This window comes from Oncorhynchus kisutch, linkage group LG4 (assembly GCF_002021735.2).
Source record: "Oncorhynchus kisutch isolate 150728-3 linkage group LG4, Okis_V2, whole genome shotgun sequence".
NCBI lineage: Eukaryota > Metazoa > Chordata > Actinopteri > Salmoniformes > Salmonidae > Oncorhynchus > Oncorhynchus kisutch.
In genome coordinates this window covers 74,673,555-74,691,229 of record NC_034177.2, presented here as the reverse complement: position 1 = coordinate 74,691,229, position 17,675 = coordinate 74,673,555, and the positions used below count along the sequence as shown (strand labels likewise).

Here is a 17,675-nt window from a genome sequence, read left to right as displayed (position 1 = left end):
CACTTCTAGAGACAATAGATTCAAGGGCCCCAAGGCTAAAGAAATCCACTATTACCTCCTCTTGAAATAGATTCTGTCTGTTCTTCAGATCTCGCACACTGTTCTGCCTAGCCTCATGTCCTAGCCCCTCCCCAGGTTGCTGGAAGTAGCCAATCAGATCCTGCAAACTTAGGGCCACTGTTCCCAGTGGCAGGTTGAAGGAGGGGATGTTCGCTCGCTGACTGAGACCATCAAGTCTCCTAAAAACAAGAGAGGAGATTGAGAGAATATAGAAAATATTGAATTAGAACATTTTACATTTCCAAATGTATAGATTTTTTGTCCAGGCCTTGCTAATACGAGCCCAAATGGCCACAAACTACACAATGGCTCCATCATTTACACTCTGCACGCTCAACCAATCACACTGTTTCCTCAACTAAATCCCTCACCGGGGGAACCCAGTTATCCAGGTTTCAGAGGGCTGTATGATGGCCTACCTGATGAAGCCTGTGAAGAGGAGGACGGTGCTGCGGATGAGTCTGGCCGTATGGGACTCCTCCCACTGAGAACGGGACAGGCTCAGACCATCATCCATGTGACCCTCACTGTGCATAATGGCCTGGAGAAAAGGTCATAGGACAATGTGACAATAAAACACAATACAGTACACATTTAACAGAAAAAAAAGTCTACAACTAAAAGCTACGCATATGTCCAAGCAATGACTCAAATACTGAGTAAGCCTACAGTGTGATGAAGTTCAGCAGAAATGAGTACTGGAAAAATACACTATATTACCTTGCGCTGCACCGCTCCCAAGCGGGCACACTTGGCATCAATGGCTTGGTAGGTGAGCCACAGACCAGAGTCCACATGCTGGACGTAGCACAAGGAGTCTCCATACTTGATCTCTGAGGCACCCATACCATCAGTGTCCTTCTTTGGGCCACATTCTAGCTTCTCCTAAAGAGTGATATGGAATTGTAATTCTGATCAACATCAACAATTGACACCACTGGTTATCCGATTTGGCCTATGTATTTGGGGTAGGCAAAAAACTATGAATTTGGCATTTGACCTCAGACCTTGGAGGGTCGGAAGCAGAAGGATGTGGACTTCACGTCGGCCCTCTCCCTGTCCACCAGGTGAAGGCCTCTCTCCTCGGTCAGACTCAAGTACCTCCCTGTGGTGACATGGCGGAGCCTGAATGGCTGACCCCAGCGTGTGTGGCTACTACTCCAGCTGTTGGAAATAGTTGATATGCTCAGTCAGCTAGAGCTCAGTCAGTATGCAGTAAGTGCATGGAGCGGTAAGGAGAGGGAAGAATGCTGTCCACACTCAAATCTTATGATTATTTTTGCCTCATCTCACCGTTACCACTCTACCTGACCAAATACAAGTGAGCGTATCTTTAACGACCATAGATACACATGCCTGCATTTTATGGGGTGGTTTTGGAAAATCTCTATGAAAGAAAGGTATGGGAAAAAGATGTGAGAGACTTACGCAACACGAAGGATCTCCAGCCTCCAGAGAGAGCGGGCATGACTAGACACTGCTCCACCCTCGTAGTGCACCACCCTAAGGAAATGAGAGAGCGCAAGAGAATGAGCGATGAGAGAGCACAGGCTTGCCTGAGTGAATGATTGGGAGCATTTAAATCATCAAAATGCTTGGTCGTGTGTATGGGTGTGATTCTGGGACTTACTTGCGTAGCTCCTCCCCCTGATCTGTAGACGGGACAGTCAGACATTCGTCTGTGTGTCCATGCAGCAGCCTCAATGTGTCCCCGCCCTTCAGATACCCTACGTTTAGCACACAAAGGAAAGTCAAGGATTACAATCAAGAAATAACACGTAATAATATCCCATATACAGTACACTCCCAAAATGTCAGGGGTTGTAATGTGCATTTAGGTTGTGTTCTTTGTAATGACAGAAAGAGGTAACCTGCCTTGAGCAACTCCACTCCCAGAACAGATGGGGGCGACCCTCCAGAGGGTCTGCTGGAAGGCTGCGTCCACAATAAGGCTGCCACTCTCACTCGTATTGTCTATCACACTCCCATAGGACAAATGCTGCAGGGAAACAACCAAGACAAGATCATGACAGTTATGGAGCATCAAGAGAGATCAGGATTAACAAGGATTTCACATAATGGAAACCGTTTCTAAATAAACCATCCATAAAGTGGCTGCTATTATTCTGGGGTCTATTTCAGACACTATTGAAGTTTATTCAAACATTAGCACGTTAGCTATTTCTCTCCTCTTTGAAGGGTACCTGCCTTGTCTGCCATCTCATTATATCTCTTTGTGCACTTCTCTGGTAACTCACCAGGTATCTCTCAGATGACACACTGACCAGGATGAGGTCGTCCCCGACACGGACCTTCTCCCCCTCTGACCTCTGCTTGGATGCAGGGTGAATGGTCCACCAGCATGCCTCACCTGGACACACAGGTAATTTGTAAGGAATGTGGTTGATTGCCAGAACAAAGGGAATACTACTCATAGGCCTACTGAATTGATATCTAAACATCATCAAAAACAAGCACTTTCTGATGTTCCACCAAGCACTGGAACACATCTTTAAAATGATGTGAAATACCTGTTTTATCATCCTGCAGACCAACATCAAACGCTAGCTTATCTGTCGAAGACTGGGATGTGGACAAACAGCAAAGATACTGAAGAAGAAGAAAACGTAGAAAGGTCCATTTAAACCTTGAACAACCCCTTATGACTGGAATAAACGGCATAATCAAACACACAGGTTTCCTCATGGGATTTACACAACCAAAATTAAAAGTCTTAGTTCTCCAGAGAGATACTGTGATTGGTTGAGAAAGCTCACCATCCTGCTGTAGGAGTGTATGAGCAGTACAGCATGACCGTAGAGGAGGGTGCGATGACCACCTCCCTGACCAGCCTGCACAACACAACATAACTACAGCTCTTATTAGAACACAACCATGAACCATGACTTCACAGAAATCCATTATAGGCTAGAATGAGACCCAAGCTGTTAGCTCACCCCTGCTGCTTGGTCCTCCCTGTTAGCCAGCATCTCCTGCAGAGCTCTGACAGACAGACACTGGGCCAGCACAAATGAACACACCGACAGGTCTGGAGGAACATTCTGGGGAACACAGTGCACATACTCCTGATTAATCAGACTCTTATCAATCCTCTGATCTGGCATTCTCTGATTCCAAAGACCATGCTGTGGGATGAAGCTTTACCTTGCAGTTGGAGGTGGACTCCAGACAGCAGAGTCTGCAGCCAAAGCCCTCTGCAGCCAGGCACAGTTTCAGATGCTCCTGTTGGGATGTGAAGATGCACTGCAGCACCACCTCATCATTCTGTCAGAGGCAGGGGCACATAGTAGACCACATCGCTGTTAATAAATATTGTGAGCTAGTTGTTTTCACCTGAAAAACATCCAATGAAACTGACAGAAATAATTTCATGCTGTAAAATGAACTTAGACAGTACTTCAACATTGTATAACAGTGAGAGATTAACCCTAAATCAGGTCACAGCCATATAAGGAGAGCTGAGAGACTGGAGAGGAGGGACTAGCAGCCAGACTGGAACACCTCTCAGTTCCCAGGGCATGATGCCACCATTGAGGTGTCACTGTGTTGTCTGACCCCTGCCTCACACTCCATTCCAGTCTACTATCAGCAAACTCTGGACTTTATCAGTCCCGCTGCACAGTAGAACCACTTAGGGACCTAACTGAATAAGGAAGAGGGCTCAGAGCTGGCTGGGGTCAAGAATGCCCTTTCCACTCAGGCCATAAATAAAAAATGGTCAATATCCCATAAGCTTTCAAAGGGTCTGAATTTGATCCTAACCTCAATCATGCATTGCAGAGTCAGTCAGGTCAGGGCAGAGAGGCTAACATGGCCCATCACAAGTTCTTTACGAGCAGAGATAAGGGCCACAGCCAAATCAGTTTTTCCCCATATTAATTTAACAGCAGCGGGCCACCACTTCTAAATTATTGCCACCCCTCCAAAAAACATGGTAAAAAAATATAATAGTTGGTCAAATGTGTTCAGTGTAAACTTAAATGACTAAAACCAGAAATACAGTATTCACACCCCTGAGTCAATAATTTGTTGAAGCACCTTTGGCAGCGATCTGTGAGTTTTTCTGGGTAAGTCTCTTAGAGCTGGATTGCACAACATTTGCCCATTATTATTTTCAAAATTCTTCAAGTTCATAGATTTTCAAGTCGATTTAAGTCAAAACTGTAACTCGGAAACTCAGGAACATTCACTGTCTTCTTGGTAAGCAACTCAGGCTACTGTCCTGCTGAAAGGTGAATTCATTTCCCAATGTCTGGTGGAAAGCAGACTGAACCAGGTTTTCCTCTAGGATTTTGCTGTTGCTTAGATCCATTCCATTTATTTTTTCTCCTGAAAAACTCCAACAATTACAAGCATACGCAGATACCACTATGCTTGAAAATATGGAGAGTGGTACTCAGTAATCTATTGGATTGGATTTTCCCCAAACATATAACTTTGTATTCAGGGAAAAAAGTGAATTGCATTCTCAAATTTTTTGCATTAGAACTTTAGTGGCTTGTTGCAAACAGGATGCATGTTTTGGAATATTTTTATTCTGTACAGGCTTCCTTCTTTTCACTCTGTCAATTAGGTTAATATTGTGGTGTAACTACAATGTTGTTAATCCATCCTCAGTTTTCTTCTATCACAGTCATTTTAAAGTTACCATTGGCCTCATGGTGAAATCCCTGAGTAGTTTCCTTCCTCTCCGGCCACTATGTTAGGAAGGACGCCTGTCTCTTTGTGGTGACTGTGTGTATTGATAGTCCATCCAAATTGTAATTAATAACTTCACCCTGCTCAAAGGGATATTCAATGTCTGCTTTTTTTTAATTTGTACCCATCTACCAATAGGTGCCCTTCTTTGCGAGGCATTGGAAAACCTCCATGTTCTTTGTGGTTGAATCTTTGAAATTCACTCCTCGACTGGGAGACGTTACAGATAATTGTATACAGTGCCTTGCGAAAGTATTCGGCCCCCTTGAACTTTGCGACCTTTTGCCACATTTCAGGCTTCAAACATAAAGATATAAAACTGTATTTCTTTGTGAAGAATCAACAACAAGTGGGACACAATCATGAAGTGGAACGACATTTATTGGATATTTCAAACGTTTTTTAACAATATCAAAAACAGAAAAATTGGGCTTATTATGTGACTTGTTTAAGCACATTTTTACTGATGAACTTATTTAGGCTTGCCATAACAAAGGGGTTGAATACTTATTGACTCAAGACATTTCAGCTTTTCATTTTAAATGAATTTGTACACATTTATAAAAACCTAATTCAACTTTGACATTATAGGGTATTGTGTACACCAGAGACAAAAAATCTCAATATATTTTAAATTCAGGCATTCTTAGTTCAGGCACTGAAGGAACACAGCGTAAGCCAAAATGTAAGACAAAATGTGTAGAATTGCAGGAAATTAGCTTTAAACTGCACATGTTCTTTGGCAAATGTTCTCTCAATTTTGCCACCACTGCTAAAAACAATCATAGGGGAAACACTGAAAATGAACTGCATACTTAGTTTCTGAAACTTTTAGTATGGGCTGAGAGACCAAAATGCCCTCACCAGTACCTGTCACCATAGCCCTCACCAGTCAACCGAAGCATGTGACTGTCCCACACAGCATCAACCAGCACTCCACTAGTGACATGTCTTTATCAGAGAGCTGAGATACCAAGCCCTGAGAGGACTCACAACCACACAGAATGATAGGCCTCCATCATTCTCTGTGGTTGAAAATACAGTTAAAAATAGAACAAACGCTTAAGCTCAATTTACTGTAGCCTATGTAGTTGCACAGAAAAAAAAATAAACGAATACATTTCTACAAAAATAGGTTAATGAGTTTGAATTTGGAGTAAAGGGTAACAATTAATTTGTCAAGAGTGACAGAAAAATAGACAAATGGTTGTTGTTATTCGCTCAAATGAGAGGAGAGCAATTAGAGAGAGTAACAATTCTGTAACTCTTGTTTCCTTAGCAAACAAAACATGTCATGGTAGCCAACACACAGTTCGTTTTAAAGACAAGTAATACTAATTCAATACATCCTAGTAACTTTCAAATAGACAAAAAAGTTAAGTTTCTACTCTAAACTCTATCATGAAAACAAAGGTTTGGCTTTTCTTATTTGTTTAAGTAACTTTCAAACAAGTGAGTGACCGTTCGAAAAAGTTAACAACTAAAAAAGCATGTAACGTTACACCTGACAATTGTGGCCAAACGTCCCAGTGATTATTACAATACACCTGTAAATGTGTCTTTTTCTGGCTACCGTATCGATGCCCTGCAAAACCAAACCTTCTTCCAACTTTGCCGCAAATGCCACCGCCAGAGTTAAATACTCCGTAGCATTAGCCTACTTACCGTACGTAGAAATTGGATTTCATCTTCGCTTTCTCCTGATTCAGCCATGTCAGAATATGTAAAGCAGTTCACTGTCTGTAGAAGGCCTAGTTGAAAAATAATCAGTGAGATTGACCAACGCTCATTGGGTGGCGCCTTTATCAGTTTTGACCCAGCGCGCGCTTGGCAGGTAAAAATAGGCTACAGTCTACCACTGTCCACGACCACGCACAAGCATCGAACAACCTGCGCAATTCCGTGCATTAAAAGCGCAATATGCTAAATGTATTGTTGCTCAATAGCTTGGCCACCCACGTCTCTCATTGTCAAGGCGCACAATATCTCACAGGCAGCCAAGGGAGGTGATAGGACAGGTAGCCCTATAACACATGAGGCAAGACGTTTTATTGAATAGTGCAGAGTAGGCCTAATGAATAAGACTTGCCACAGCAAAAGTTCCCACTTTAAATATTTGAAAAATGATTTATTGTTATAAGTGGCAGCTCTTCATTCAGGGTGACCTCACCTGTTTTGAACCCCACCGTTTTTTGTGTGTGCCTGTTTTGCATGTTATTTTGGAATTAATACATGTCACATATCAGTTTGCAAACAATGTAAAAAATGTCTTTTTTTAAGTTACAAAAAAACGTTTGAGTTAATAAAGCCGCATACAAATATGGTCTCTATTTTGCTTTCTTGAGTTATTAAGCAGCTTCAACATGCAGGTGTTTCAGCCTAGCTCAGTGCTTTCTGTAGTGGTGGAGCAGCCAGCAGAAAAAAACAGAGTGTAGGGGTTGGTAATGTTCTCTAGTTGCTCAGTGATTGGCTCAGTGTTCTGTCACTCATGGGGACACTATGTCACCGCAAAATCTACGGGGAGAGCTCAACAGCATTCTTACATAGGTATTCCTTTTGTCCAGGTGGGCGATGGCAATGTGGAGTGCAATAGCGATTGCATCATCTGTGGATCTGTTGGGGCGGTATACGAATTGGAAGGGGTCCAGGGTGTTTGGGATGATGGTGTTGATGTGAACCATGACCAGCCTTTCAAATAATTTCATAGCTATGAACATGTGCTACGGGTGATACCCTGCAAGCAATAATAAGTCGTTACGACGTCCCTGGCACATCACAAAATGGTTGCCTAAAGACATTATGTCATGTTCCCCTGGAAGTTTTGTCTAGTTACTGATTGGTCCCAGAGGACGTTTTTAGGACATTTTGGGGATGTTGTGTCATTGTCCCCTCGAGGTTTTGTCTAGTTCACCAGGTGACATGCTTGTAAAAATGTAGTAAAATGGACTTCAGTTTCCCTGCATTAAAATCACCGGCCATGAAAAATGCCACCTCTGAATGTGCATTTTCTTGTTTGCTTATGGTCCTATACAGCTCTTTGAGTGTGGTCTTAGTGCCAGCATCAGTTTGTAGTGTTAAACAGACAGCTATGAAAAATATAGATGAACATTCTCATAGTAAATAGTATAGTCTGCAGCTTATTATGAGGTATTCTAAATCAGGTTAGCAAAAACTTAAAACTTCCTTATTAACATTAGAGATCACACACCAGCTGTTGTTAATCAAGAGACACGCCCCTTCTCCCTTCATCTTACCATTCGGTCTTGACAATGCATAGCAAAACCAGCGAGACATCGTCACAACTGATTGGCTCAAATGCATTAAGAAGGAAAGAAAATCCACAAATTATCTTTTAACAAGGCACACCTGTTAATTGAAATGCATTCCAGGTAGCTACATCATGGAGCTGGTTGAGAGAATGCCAAGAGTTTGCAAAGCTGTCATAAAGGCAAAGGGTGGCTACTTTGAAGAATCTCAAATATAAAATATATTTAGATTTGTTTAAAACTTTTTTGGTTACTACATAATTCCATATATGTTATTTCATAGTTTTGATGTATTCACTATTATTCTACAATGTAGAAAATAGTCAAAACAAAGAAAAACCCTTGAATTAGTAGGTGTGTCCAAACTTTTGACTGGTATATTCATGTCCTCGTTCAGCCACAAGAAACATAAGATATTACAGTGTTTCAGGTCCCATTGATAGGATAGCCTCAAACAGGAGCTCATCCAGTTTGTTCTCCAGTGATTGCACATTACCCACGCTAATGCTGGGTAGTTCTGACTGTGTTAAAAACTGATAGTGAATGTTTTGAGGCCAAGAATACTTGCTAGCTACATAATTAATTGCACAATCACTGTCTAATTAATGTGCCACCAGTCAAGAACAGAAAGAAAGAGGGCACAAGAGTTTTATTCAAAGAAGTTCAAATGACTGTAAGTAAGGTTCTTGGAAACTGCCTGCATATTACTCCTGGCAAACTATCTGGAAAATTTGAGTGCTTTAAGGTCTTGAACTTCATCACAGTAATTATGGGTCATGAAGGTGTGTTCCATGTGTTAAGACTTTGTTTGTTGTTATCATGAACAGACAAACAGGCAGAGAGGGAGTGATAGAGAGGCCACAAACCAACAGGCATGATAGTGAGAAGTGCCTCTCCAAACCCGTAGAGTTCATAAACTGATGATCTGTCATAGTATGAATCAATCGGAATGATCATATATCAGTGCCTCCAGGATTCTGCAATTCTGCGATCTCAATGCGAGGGCTTGCAAATTTTACCAATCCCACACCATTTCTGCATAAAACAGTCAAATCATCTCAATATTATTGCACAAAACTGACCCATCACAGCAGTACAAAAACAAGGCTCGCAATATATGGTTCAATCAAGCCACACGTCAACAAACTATATCCCCCTCATCGGCACATTTTCAAGACAATTGGATAAAATCATTGCATATTGCCATGCAAAATTTCAGAATTGATTGCAGCATAAATCTGGAGGGTGTATTGCATGCATGCAGAGGCGCAGCCATGATGATATTTTATTTTGGATAATTGTGTCAGTTTGACCTTTTCAAAAAAACAAACATGTTTTAACTGTGTATGTTGCTGGTTATTATCACAGAATAATTAGTGTATTATAATTAGAATATATTACGTTAAGTTTCAAACCATACAGTAAGTTGAGCAGCAGTAGTACTGTAACAATCTGACATAGGGGAAGTGAGAAAAATACTAGGAAATTAATCAACAGCAGAGAAAGAGTACAAATGGTTTGTTATTGAATATATCCATATTAACAGTGGATATTCAGTATTCAGTACAGTATGAATGGCCATGGCAATGAAACTGTACCAGACTAAGTGCCCCTTTTCTAATTCCTTTTGATTAAATGTGTAGTAGTCTGAGTGTAGTTGTTTGTGATGAAATATGTGATCTAACTGCCCGACACTCCAAAAATAATAAGGTAACATTTGTACATTTTAGTCATTTAGCAGAGCTTACATTAGTGGATTCAACATAAGACAGTTAGGTGAGACACCAAGGTTGATATAGTAGTCTGTCAAAGTAATCAGACCAGATATTTTAATATATTTAACTTTAACTATATATTTCACTGCTTCACTTGAGTAAAACATTTTAAACTTCTTCAACTAACACAAAAATACTTTTAAAGTGTTAAAGTGCTGAAGCAAGTCACAATATTTTACTTAATGTAAACTTAAATTTCTAGTCATTCAGACTGCATTCGTGTGCTCAATACTAAAGGAGAAAAAACATGTATTCCAAAGAAAGACACTTGGGCTCAGTGTGACAAATGCAAATAACCTGTAGCGAAATAAATTGGACCAAACTTGACATATCGTACCATCTGTTCCCGGCCTTCTCATCTGAAGTACATAGTGGGACATTGCCATGTTGGCACAAAAGTACTCAAAAAATGAATATGTGTCTCACAAAGTAAACACCCCATCGTGACACGACAATGTATACGCTTATTCATAAACTACTACCTGCACTCCACTGGCAACATGCACACAAAAGCAACATACCCCTCCCCTGGGAAACATAGACAAGATACAGGTAAGAAAGGTTTTTCTTGAATACTGGATTGATAACAAACATTTCTCAAAAGGCAGGAAGATATTGACAACAATTTTAATGAGCTACAGGGAATATGTCTGAGATATTAATATGTTAACAACTGTCGCTGTATGCGACATTAGCATCAATTAACGCTGAAGAAAATGTTTTTCAGTGTGGGTCACACATTTTTATAGTTAATGTCTAACTGTATTTAGCAACATTAAATAGTTTGTATGTAGCGGAAATAGTGCATCACTACACACATGATGATGGCCCTCTTTGGGCTCATAATCACACTCATACAGTATTTTGTATTTATTATGGATCCCTATTAGCTACTCTTCCTGGGGTCCGTAAAACAGTTAAACCATTTTAAAAACATTACAATACATTCATTACAGATTTCACAACACACTAAGTGTGTGCCCTCAGGCCCATACTCCACTACCACATAAATCTAGGCCTAGATTGATTTGCATAGCATACAGTAGCTCCTACCGACAGGAATGCTACCATTGACAGCCCTTGCCCTGCCAATCTTAGCAAATGTAGGACATATTCACATCAGATTTTACAGACAATTTTTATTTGATTATACAGAGGTGTATCCAAGGTGGCATAGCAGTTCAGACGTCTTTTGTCCTCGTCTTGTCGTGTCCTGTATATATATATATTTACAACTTTTTCACGTACATTTTATTTTTATTTTCCATCAACTCATCTTCAAAACACTCTCCTGCAACCCGCCTCACCAATGTATATTTATAAAAAAGTATTATTTACCTCAGATCTGTAATCCTCCAAGAAGCTAGCCAGAAACTCCAAGAAGCTAGCCTGAAACTAGCCAGAAGCTAATCCAGAAGCTAGTTCAGAAGCTAGTTAGCTCCTTTACTGGCAAATCGTTAGTATTCAGCTAACCACGGTTTGTGGTCATCAGCTATCCTTTAGCTCGAAAATCTATCGCCAGTTCTGTACGGCGCAGCGCGGCTCGGAACGGAACATACCGGACCAATTTTTCTCTCCATGTCCCTGGATTTCGACTGCTCTCTGGACATTCATACCCGGATCTCACAGCTAGCTAGCTGCTATCCGTGTGACTATCGGCCTTCGTCGATTCCGGAGCAAACATAAATTATTCCGGAGCTAGCAAGCTCCGTCAATCACTCCTGAGTTCCATCAATCACACCTGGGCTGCAGTCACCTATCCGGACCCGTTTTACTGCCTTCGCGGAGCCCCACCGGGCCTTCACAACTGGACTGCCGACGTTATCTACCCGAAGGAGTTATTCGGCTGGCTCCTCCGTCGCGACGTTACCTGAACGCCCATCTGCGGCCTGCTAACCGTTAGCTGTCTTACCGGCTGCTATCTGAATAGACAATCGGACAATTTTTTTTATTTTTTATTATTATTATTATGTTTTCTTCTTTGGCCTCTATAACTATATCTATTGTTTTTATTTTTGTTGTTGTTGTGTGATTTGGATTAATCCCCTCTACCACACGGAACCCCACTAATCTACTGACGGAACGCAAGAGGTGGCTAACAACAGACCTCCATCCTATGCTAGCTTGCTACCGATGCCCTGGCTAGCTGTCTAAATCACCAACCAACCTCTCCACTCACTGGACCCTTTTGATCACTCGACTAAGCATGCCTCTCCTTAATGTCAATATGTCTTGTCCATTGCTGTTCTGGTTAGTGTTTATTGGCTTATTTCACTGTAGAGCCTCTAGTCCTGCTCACTATACCTTATCCAACCTATTAGTTCCACCACCCACACATGCAATGACATCTCCTAGTTTCAACGATGTTTCTAGAGACAATATCTCTCTCTTCATCACTCAATACCTAGGTTTACCTCCACTGTATTCACATCCTACCATACATGTCTGTACATTATACCTTGATGCTATTTTATCGCCCCCAGAAACCTCCTTTTACTCTATGTTCCAGATGTTCTAGACGACCAATTCTCATAGCTTTTAGCCGTACCCTTATTCTACTCCTCCTATGTTCCTCTGGCGATGTAGAGGTGAATCCAGGCCCTGCAGTGCCTAGCTCCACTCCTATTCCCCAGGCGCTCTCTTTTGACGACTTCTGTAACCGTAATAGCCTTGGTTTCATGCATGTTAACATTAGAAGCCTCCTCCCTAAGTTTGTTCTATTCACTGCTTTAGCACACTCTGCCAACCCGGATGTTCTAGCTGTGTCTGAATCCTGGCTTAGGAAGACCACCAAAAATTCAGACATTTTAATTCCAAACTACAACATTTTCAGACAAGATAGAACTGCCAAAGGGGGCGGTGTTGCAATCTACTGCAAAGATAGCCTGCAGAGTTCTGTCCTACTATCCAGGTCTGTACCCAAACAATTTGAACTTCTACTTTTAAAAATCCACCTCTCTAAAAACAAGTCTCTCACCGTTGCCGCCTGCTATAGACCACCCTCTGCCCCCAGCTGTGCTCTGGACACCATATGTGAACTGATTGCCCCCCATCTATCTTCAGAGTTCGTGCTGCTAGGCGACCTAAACTGGAACATGCTTAACACCCCAGCCATCCTACAATCTAAACTTGATGCCCTCAATCTCACACAAATTATCAATGAACCTACCAGGTACCTCCCCAAAGCCTCAAACACGGGCACCCTCATAGATATCATCCTAACCAACTTCCCCTCTAAATACACCTCTGCTGTCTTCAACCAAGATCTCAGCGATCACTGCCTCATTGCCTGCATCCGTAATGGGTCAGCGGTCAAACGACCTCCACTCATCACTGTAAAACGCTCCCTGAAACACTTCTGCGAGCAGGCCTTTCTAATCGACCTGGCCGGGGTATCCTGGAAGGATATTGATCTCATCCCGTCAGTAGAGAATGCCTGGATATTTTTTTTAAATGCCTTCCTAACCATCTTAAATAAACATGCCCCATTCAAGAAATTTAGAACCAGGAACAGATATAGCCCTTGGTTCTCCCCAGACCTGACTGCCCTTAACCAACACAAAAACATTCTATGGCGTTCTGCATTAGCATCGAACAGCCCCCGTGATATGCAGCTGTTCAGGGAAGCTAGAAACCATTATACACAGGCAGTTAGAAAAGCCAAGGCTAGCTTTTTCAAGCAGAAATTTGCTTCCTGCAACACTAACTCAAAAAAGTTCTGGGACACTGTAAAGTCCATGGAGAATAAGAACACCTCCTCCCAGCTGCCCACTGCACTGAAGATAGGAAACACTGTCACCACTGATAAATCCACCATAATTGAGAATTTCAATAAGCATTTTTCTACGGCTGGCCATGCTTTCCACCTGGCTACTCCTACCCCGGACAACAGCACTGCACCCCCAACAGCAACTCGCCCAAGCCTTCCCCATTTCTCCTTCTCCCAAATCCATTCAGCTGATGTTCTGAAAGAGCTGCAAAATCTGGACCCCTACAAATCAGCCGGGCTAGACAATCTGGACCCTTTCTTTCTAAAATTATCTGCCGAAATTGTTGCCACCCCTATTACTAGCCTGTTCAACCTCTCTTTCGTGTCGTCTGAGATTCCCAAAGATTGGAAAGCAGCTGCAGTCATCCCCCTCTTCAAAGGGGGGGACACTCTTGACCCAAACTGCTACAGACCTATATCTATCCTACCGTGCCTTTCTAAGGTCTTCGAAAGCCAAGTCAACAAACAGATTACCGACCATTTCGAATCTCACCATACCTTCTCTGCTATGCAATCTGGTTTCAGAGCTGGTCATGGGTGCACCTCAGCCACGCTCAAGGTCCTAAACGATATCTTAACCGCCATCGATAAGAAACATTACTGTGCAGCCGTATTCATTGATCTGGCCAAGGCTTTCGACTCTGTCAATCACCATATCCTCATCGGCAGACTCGACACTCTTGGTTTCTCAAATGATTGCCTCGCCTGGTTCACCAACTACTTCTCTGATAGAGTTCAGTGTGTCAAATCGGAGGGTCTGCTGTCCGGACCTCTGGCAGTCTCTATGGGGGTGCCACAGGGTTCAATTCTTGGACCGACTCTCTTCTCTGTATACATCAATGAGGTCGCTCTTGCTGCTGGTGAGTCCCTGATCCACCTCTACGCAGACGACACCATTCTGTATACTTCCGGCCCTTCTTTGGACACTGTGTTAACAACCCTCCAGGCAAGCTTCAATGCCATACAACTCTCCTTCCGTGGCCTCCAATTGCTCTTAAATACAAGTAAAACTAAATGCATGCTCTTCAACCGATCGCTACCTGCACCTACCCGCCTGTCCAACATCACTACTCTGGACGGCTCTGACTTAGAATACGTGGACAACTACAAATACTTAGGTGTCTGGTTAGACTGTAAACTCTCCTTCCAGACCCATATCAAACATCTCCAATCCAAAGTTAAATCTAGAATTGGCTTCCTATTTCGCAACAAAGCATCCTTCACTCATGCTGCCAAACATACCCTTGTAAAACTGACCATCCTACCAATCCTCGACTTTGGCGATGTCATTTACAAAATAGCCTCCAATACCCTACTCAACAAATTGGATGCAGTCTATCACAGTGCAATCCGTTTTATCACCAAAGCCCCATATACTACCCACCATTGCGACCTGTACGCTCTCGTTGGCTGGCCCTCGCTTCATACTCGTCGCCAAACCCACTGGCTCCATGTCATCTACAAGACCCTGCTAGGTAAAGTCCCCCCTAATCTCAGCTCGCTGGTCACCATAGCATCTCCCACCTGTAGCACACGCTCCAGCAGGTATATCTCTCTAGTCACCCCCAAAACCAATTCTTTATTTGGCCGCCTCTCCTTCCAGTTCTCTGCTGCCAATGACTGGAACGAACTACAAAAATCTCTGAAACTGGAAACACTTATCTCCCTCACTAGCTTTAAGCACCAACTGTCAGAGCAGCTCACAGATTACTGCACCTGTACATAGACCACCTATAATTTAGCCCAAACAACTACCTCTTTCCCAACTGTATTTAATTTTAATTTATTTATTTATTTTGCTCCTTTGCACCCCATTATTTTTATTTCTACTTTGCACATTCTTCCATTGCAAAACTACCATTCCAGTATTTTACTTGCTATATTGTATTTACTTTGCCATCATGGCCTTTTTTGCCTTTACCTCCCTTCTCACCTCATTTGCTCACATTGTATATAGACTTGTTTATACTGCATTATTGACTGTATGTTTGTTTTTACTCCATGTGTAACTCTGTGTCGTTTTATCTGTCGAACTGCTTTGCTTTATCTTGGCCAGGTCGCAATTGTAAATGAGAACTTGTTCTCAACTTGCCTACCTGGTTAAATAAAGGTAAAATTAAAAAAAAAAAAAAAAAACATTTTGGTGTGACCAAACTCCTTTTGTCCGCAAATAAGAAAATGGTGTGTGGCAAAGATAATTCTAATTTTCAATGAACATTAAATCCTTGCTTTACCTCAGAGAGCAGGCAAAGAGGCCCAACTCGGCTGAAAATCTGTCTCCCTCCAGCAGGTGGCGTTTTTGTCACCAACCAATGAGTTTTTGTATGGACGTCAATGAGAGTCGAAAAAAATGTATTGCTTATTTGCTAAGTGAGGTTTATTTGCTCAAATTGAAGTTACGCCATGCTTAGGCTGTTACTACTCCATTGATAAGTAGGACACGTGATGGCAACTTTGAGAAAAAACACTTTATATTGGAGTTGTCTTGAGATGCCTATGCATATTCATGAAATAAAGCTAGCAGCGTAGCATCGCTCTCCATTGAGTACATGTGGTTAACGTCAACAACCCTCATTGAATATTTTAGTATTAACATTATTAGATGTATGCACCAATCCAAAGAAATGATAGGCGGGAGCTAGGACAGCCCGATGTGTCACTGGACAAAAACTCTCATTGTTAGGGAGGAGAGACAAGTATATTGTCAGTATATCAATAATCTTTGCTTACCTTTTTTTGTGGCTAGCAACAGAACATTCTTGGTCCGCGACCGCAGCTCAAATTGACCGTAAATATCACAGTATCCATTAGCCGGTAAGCACAAACTATTCAACAATGACAGAAACCTTTCTTGTAAAACGTATTACACTATTGAATAATGCAACCAAATCATATTACAATCTTGAATAATTCAACAATTAAAGGGGTTTATTTTCTCGTCTGTAGGCTACACTCATTACATGTTTCGCTTCAAGACAAAATCACCGCGTTGCTATAATAGCATGTCTTCAAGTACTGTAACGTTAGCCTATCAAAAACAAACGATTAACCCTCTCACACGAATATAAAAGTACAGAAGGCCTACCTTACAGTATTACAACAAACCAGGCTTAATTTTGATCAAAATCATGCAAATCATTCCATGTTAGAAGCAAATAATTGCGACTGAAAACGTGGGTATAAGATAATTTACCGTGATGAGCGTTTTTTTTTTGGAAGCCCATAAACGCCACCAATTTTATTTCATTTTATGAATCGTGATTTACCAACATGAACAATTAGTGTGTGCTTTCGTCTGTTCAACTGTAGCCTACAGGTTACAACGACAGCTGCAGGTAGTCTTTGTGCTCTGATCCTATCTGGGCCTGTGTAACTGTATAACTTTAGACCGTACCCTCGCGCGAACCTATGCACACGTCAACAACAGTCACCTACGAAGCATCGTTACCCATCACTCCACAAAAACCGCGGCCCTTGCAGAGCAAGCACGGATTGAAACGCTATTTAGCGCGCACCACCGCTAACTTGCTAGCCGTTTCACATCCGTTACACCTGGCCAGGGAAAACTTATCACGATTTTATAGCATAAGACATGTATTTATAGCCAAAAATAGGCTCATTTATTTGTCTTTTGAGAAAATGTGAATGTGATCATATTTGGTTTATATTCACACATCGGGTGGCTAGGCTACCTAGGCCTTTTTAATAAAACAAGTATTGACTGGAATTAATGAATCAACACAATAGTGATGACATTCAGTATGAGTATCTTTTTAATTACAGATACAAAGGCGTAAATGATGCAATCCTGAATACAGCGATGTCAGATCTGTTCATTTGTCTTTTTTTGTCCAATGGCAGTTGTTCTCTCTTTGTCTGTGTAAAGGGTTTTAATGTTTCCATCCTCCCTAGCGCCAGGAGTTTTCCAGGGGCTTTTAAAAAACACATGACGTGATCAGAAAAATTATCTGGTGCCATCATAGCCCATATAAAACCTTTTTTTTGTACAGCTGATTTATTACTACGTCAAATGCTACAACTATAGTACAGAGTTGGTTAGGTTAGCCTACTGCCAGATTGTGAAAA

The 17,675-nt window shown here is 41.8% G+C and overlaps 1 protein-coding gene across 2 annotated transcripts in view; it reads right to left on the bottom strand.

Annotated features, from left to right (window-relative positions):
• LOC109889989 (ryanodine receptor 2) overlaps nt 1–6,537 on the bottom strand; it is a 79,539-nt gene extending 73,002 nt beyond the window's left edge. Inside the window, exons 1-13 of one of the 2 annotated variants that reach the window (XM_031823626.1) lie at nt 6,445–6,537; nt 3,226–3,345; nt 3,018–3,122; nt 2,838–2,930; nt 2,592–2,670; nt 2,319–2,431; nt 1,936–2,059; nt 1,691–1,787; nt 1,489–1,563; nt 1,068–1,224; nt 781–945; nt 480–601; nt 56–239 (exon numbers count right to left, since the gene is read on the bottom strand). In XM_031823626.1, the coding sequence (XP_031679486.1) occupies nt 56–239; nt 480–601; nt 781–945; nt 1,068–1,224; nt 1,489–1,563; nt 1,691–1,787; nt 1,936–2,059; nt 2,319–2,431; nt 2,592–2,670; nt 2,838–2,930; nt 3,018–3,122; nt 3,226–3,345; nt 6,445–6,492 (1,482 nt within the window). In that variant the 5' untranslated portion in view covers nt 6,493–6,537. The remainder of the gene's footprint in view (nt 1–55; nt 240–479; nt 602–780; nt 946–1,067; nt 1,225–1,488; nt 1,564–1,690; nt 1,788–1,935; nt 2,060–2,318; nt 2,432–2,591; nt 2,671–2,837; nt 2,931–3,017; nt 3,123–3,225; nt 3,346–6,444) is intronic. The other variant, XM_031823627.1, reaches the window with a different exon arrangement.
• Nucleotides 6,538–17,675: the final 11,138 nt, after the last annotated feature.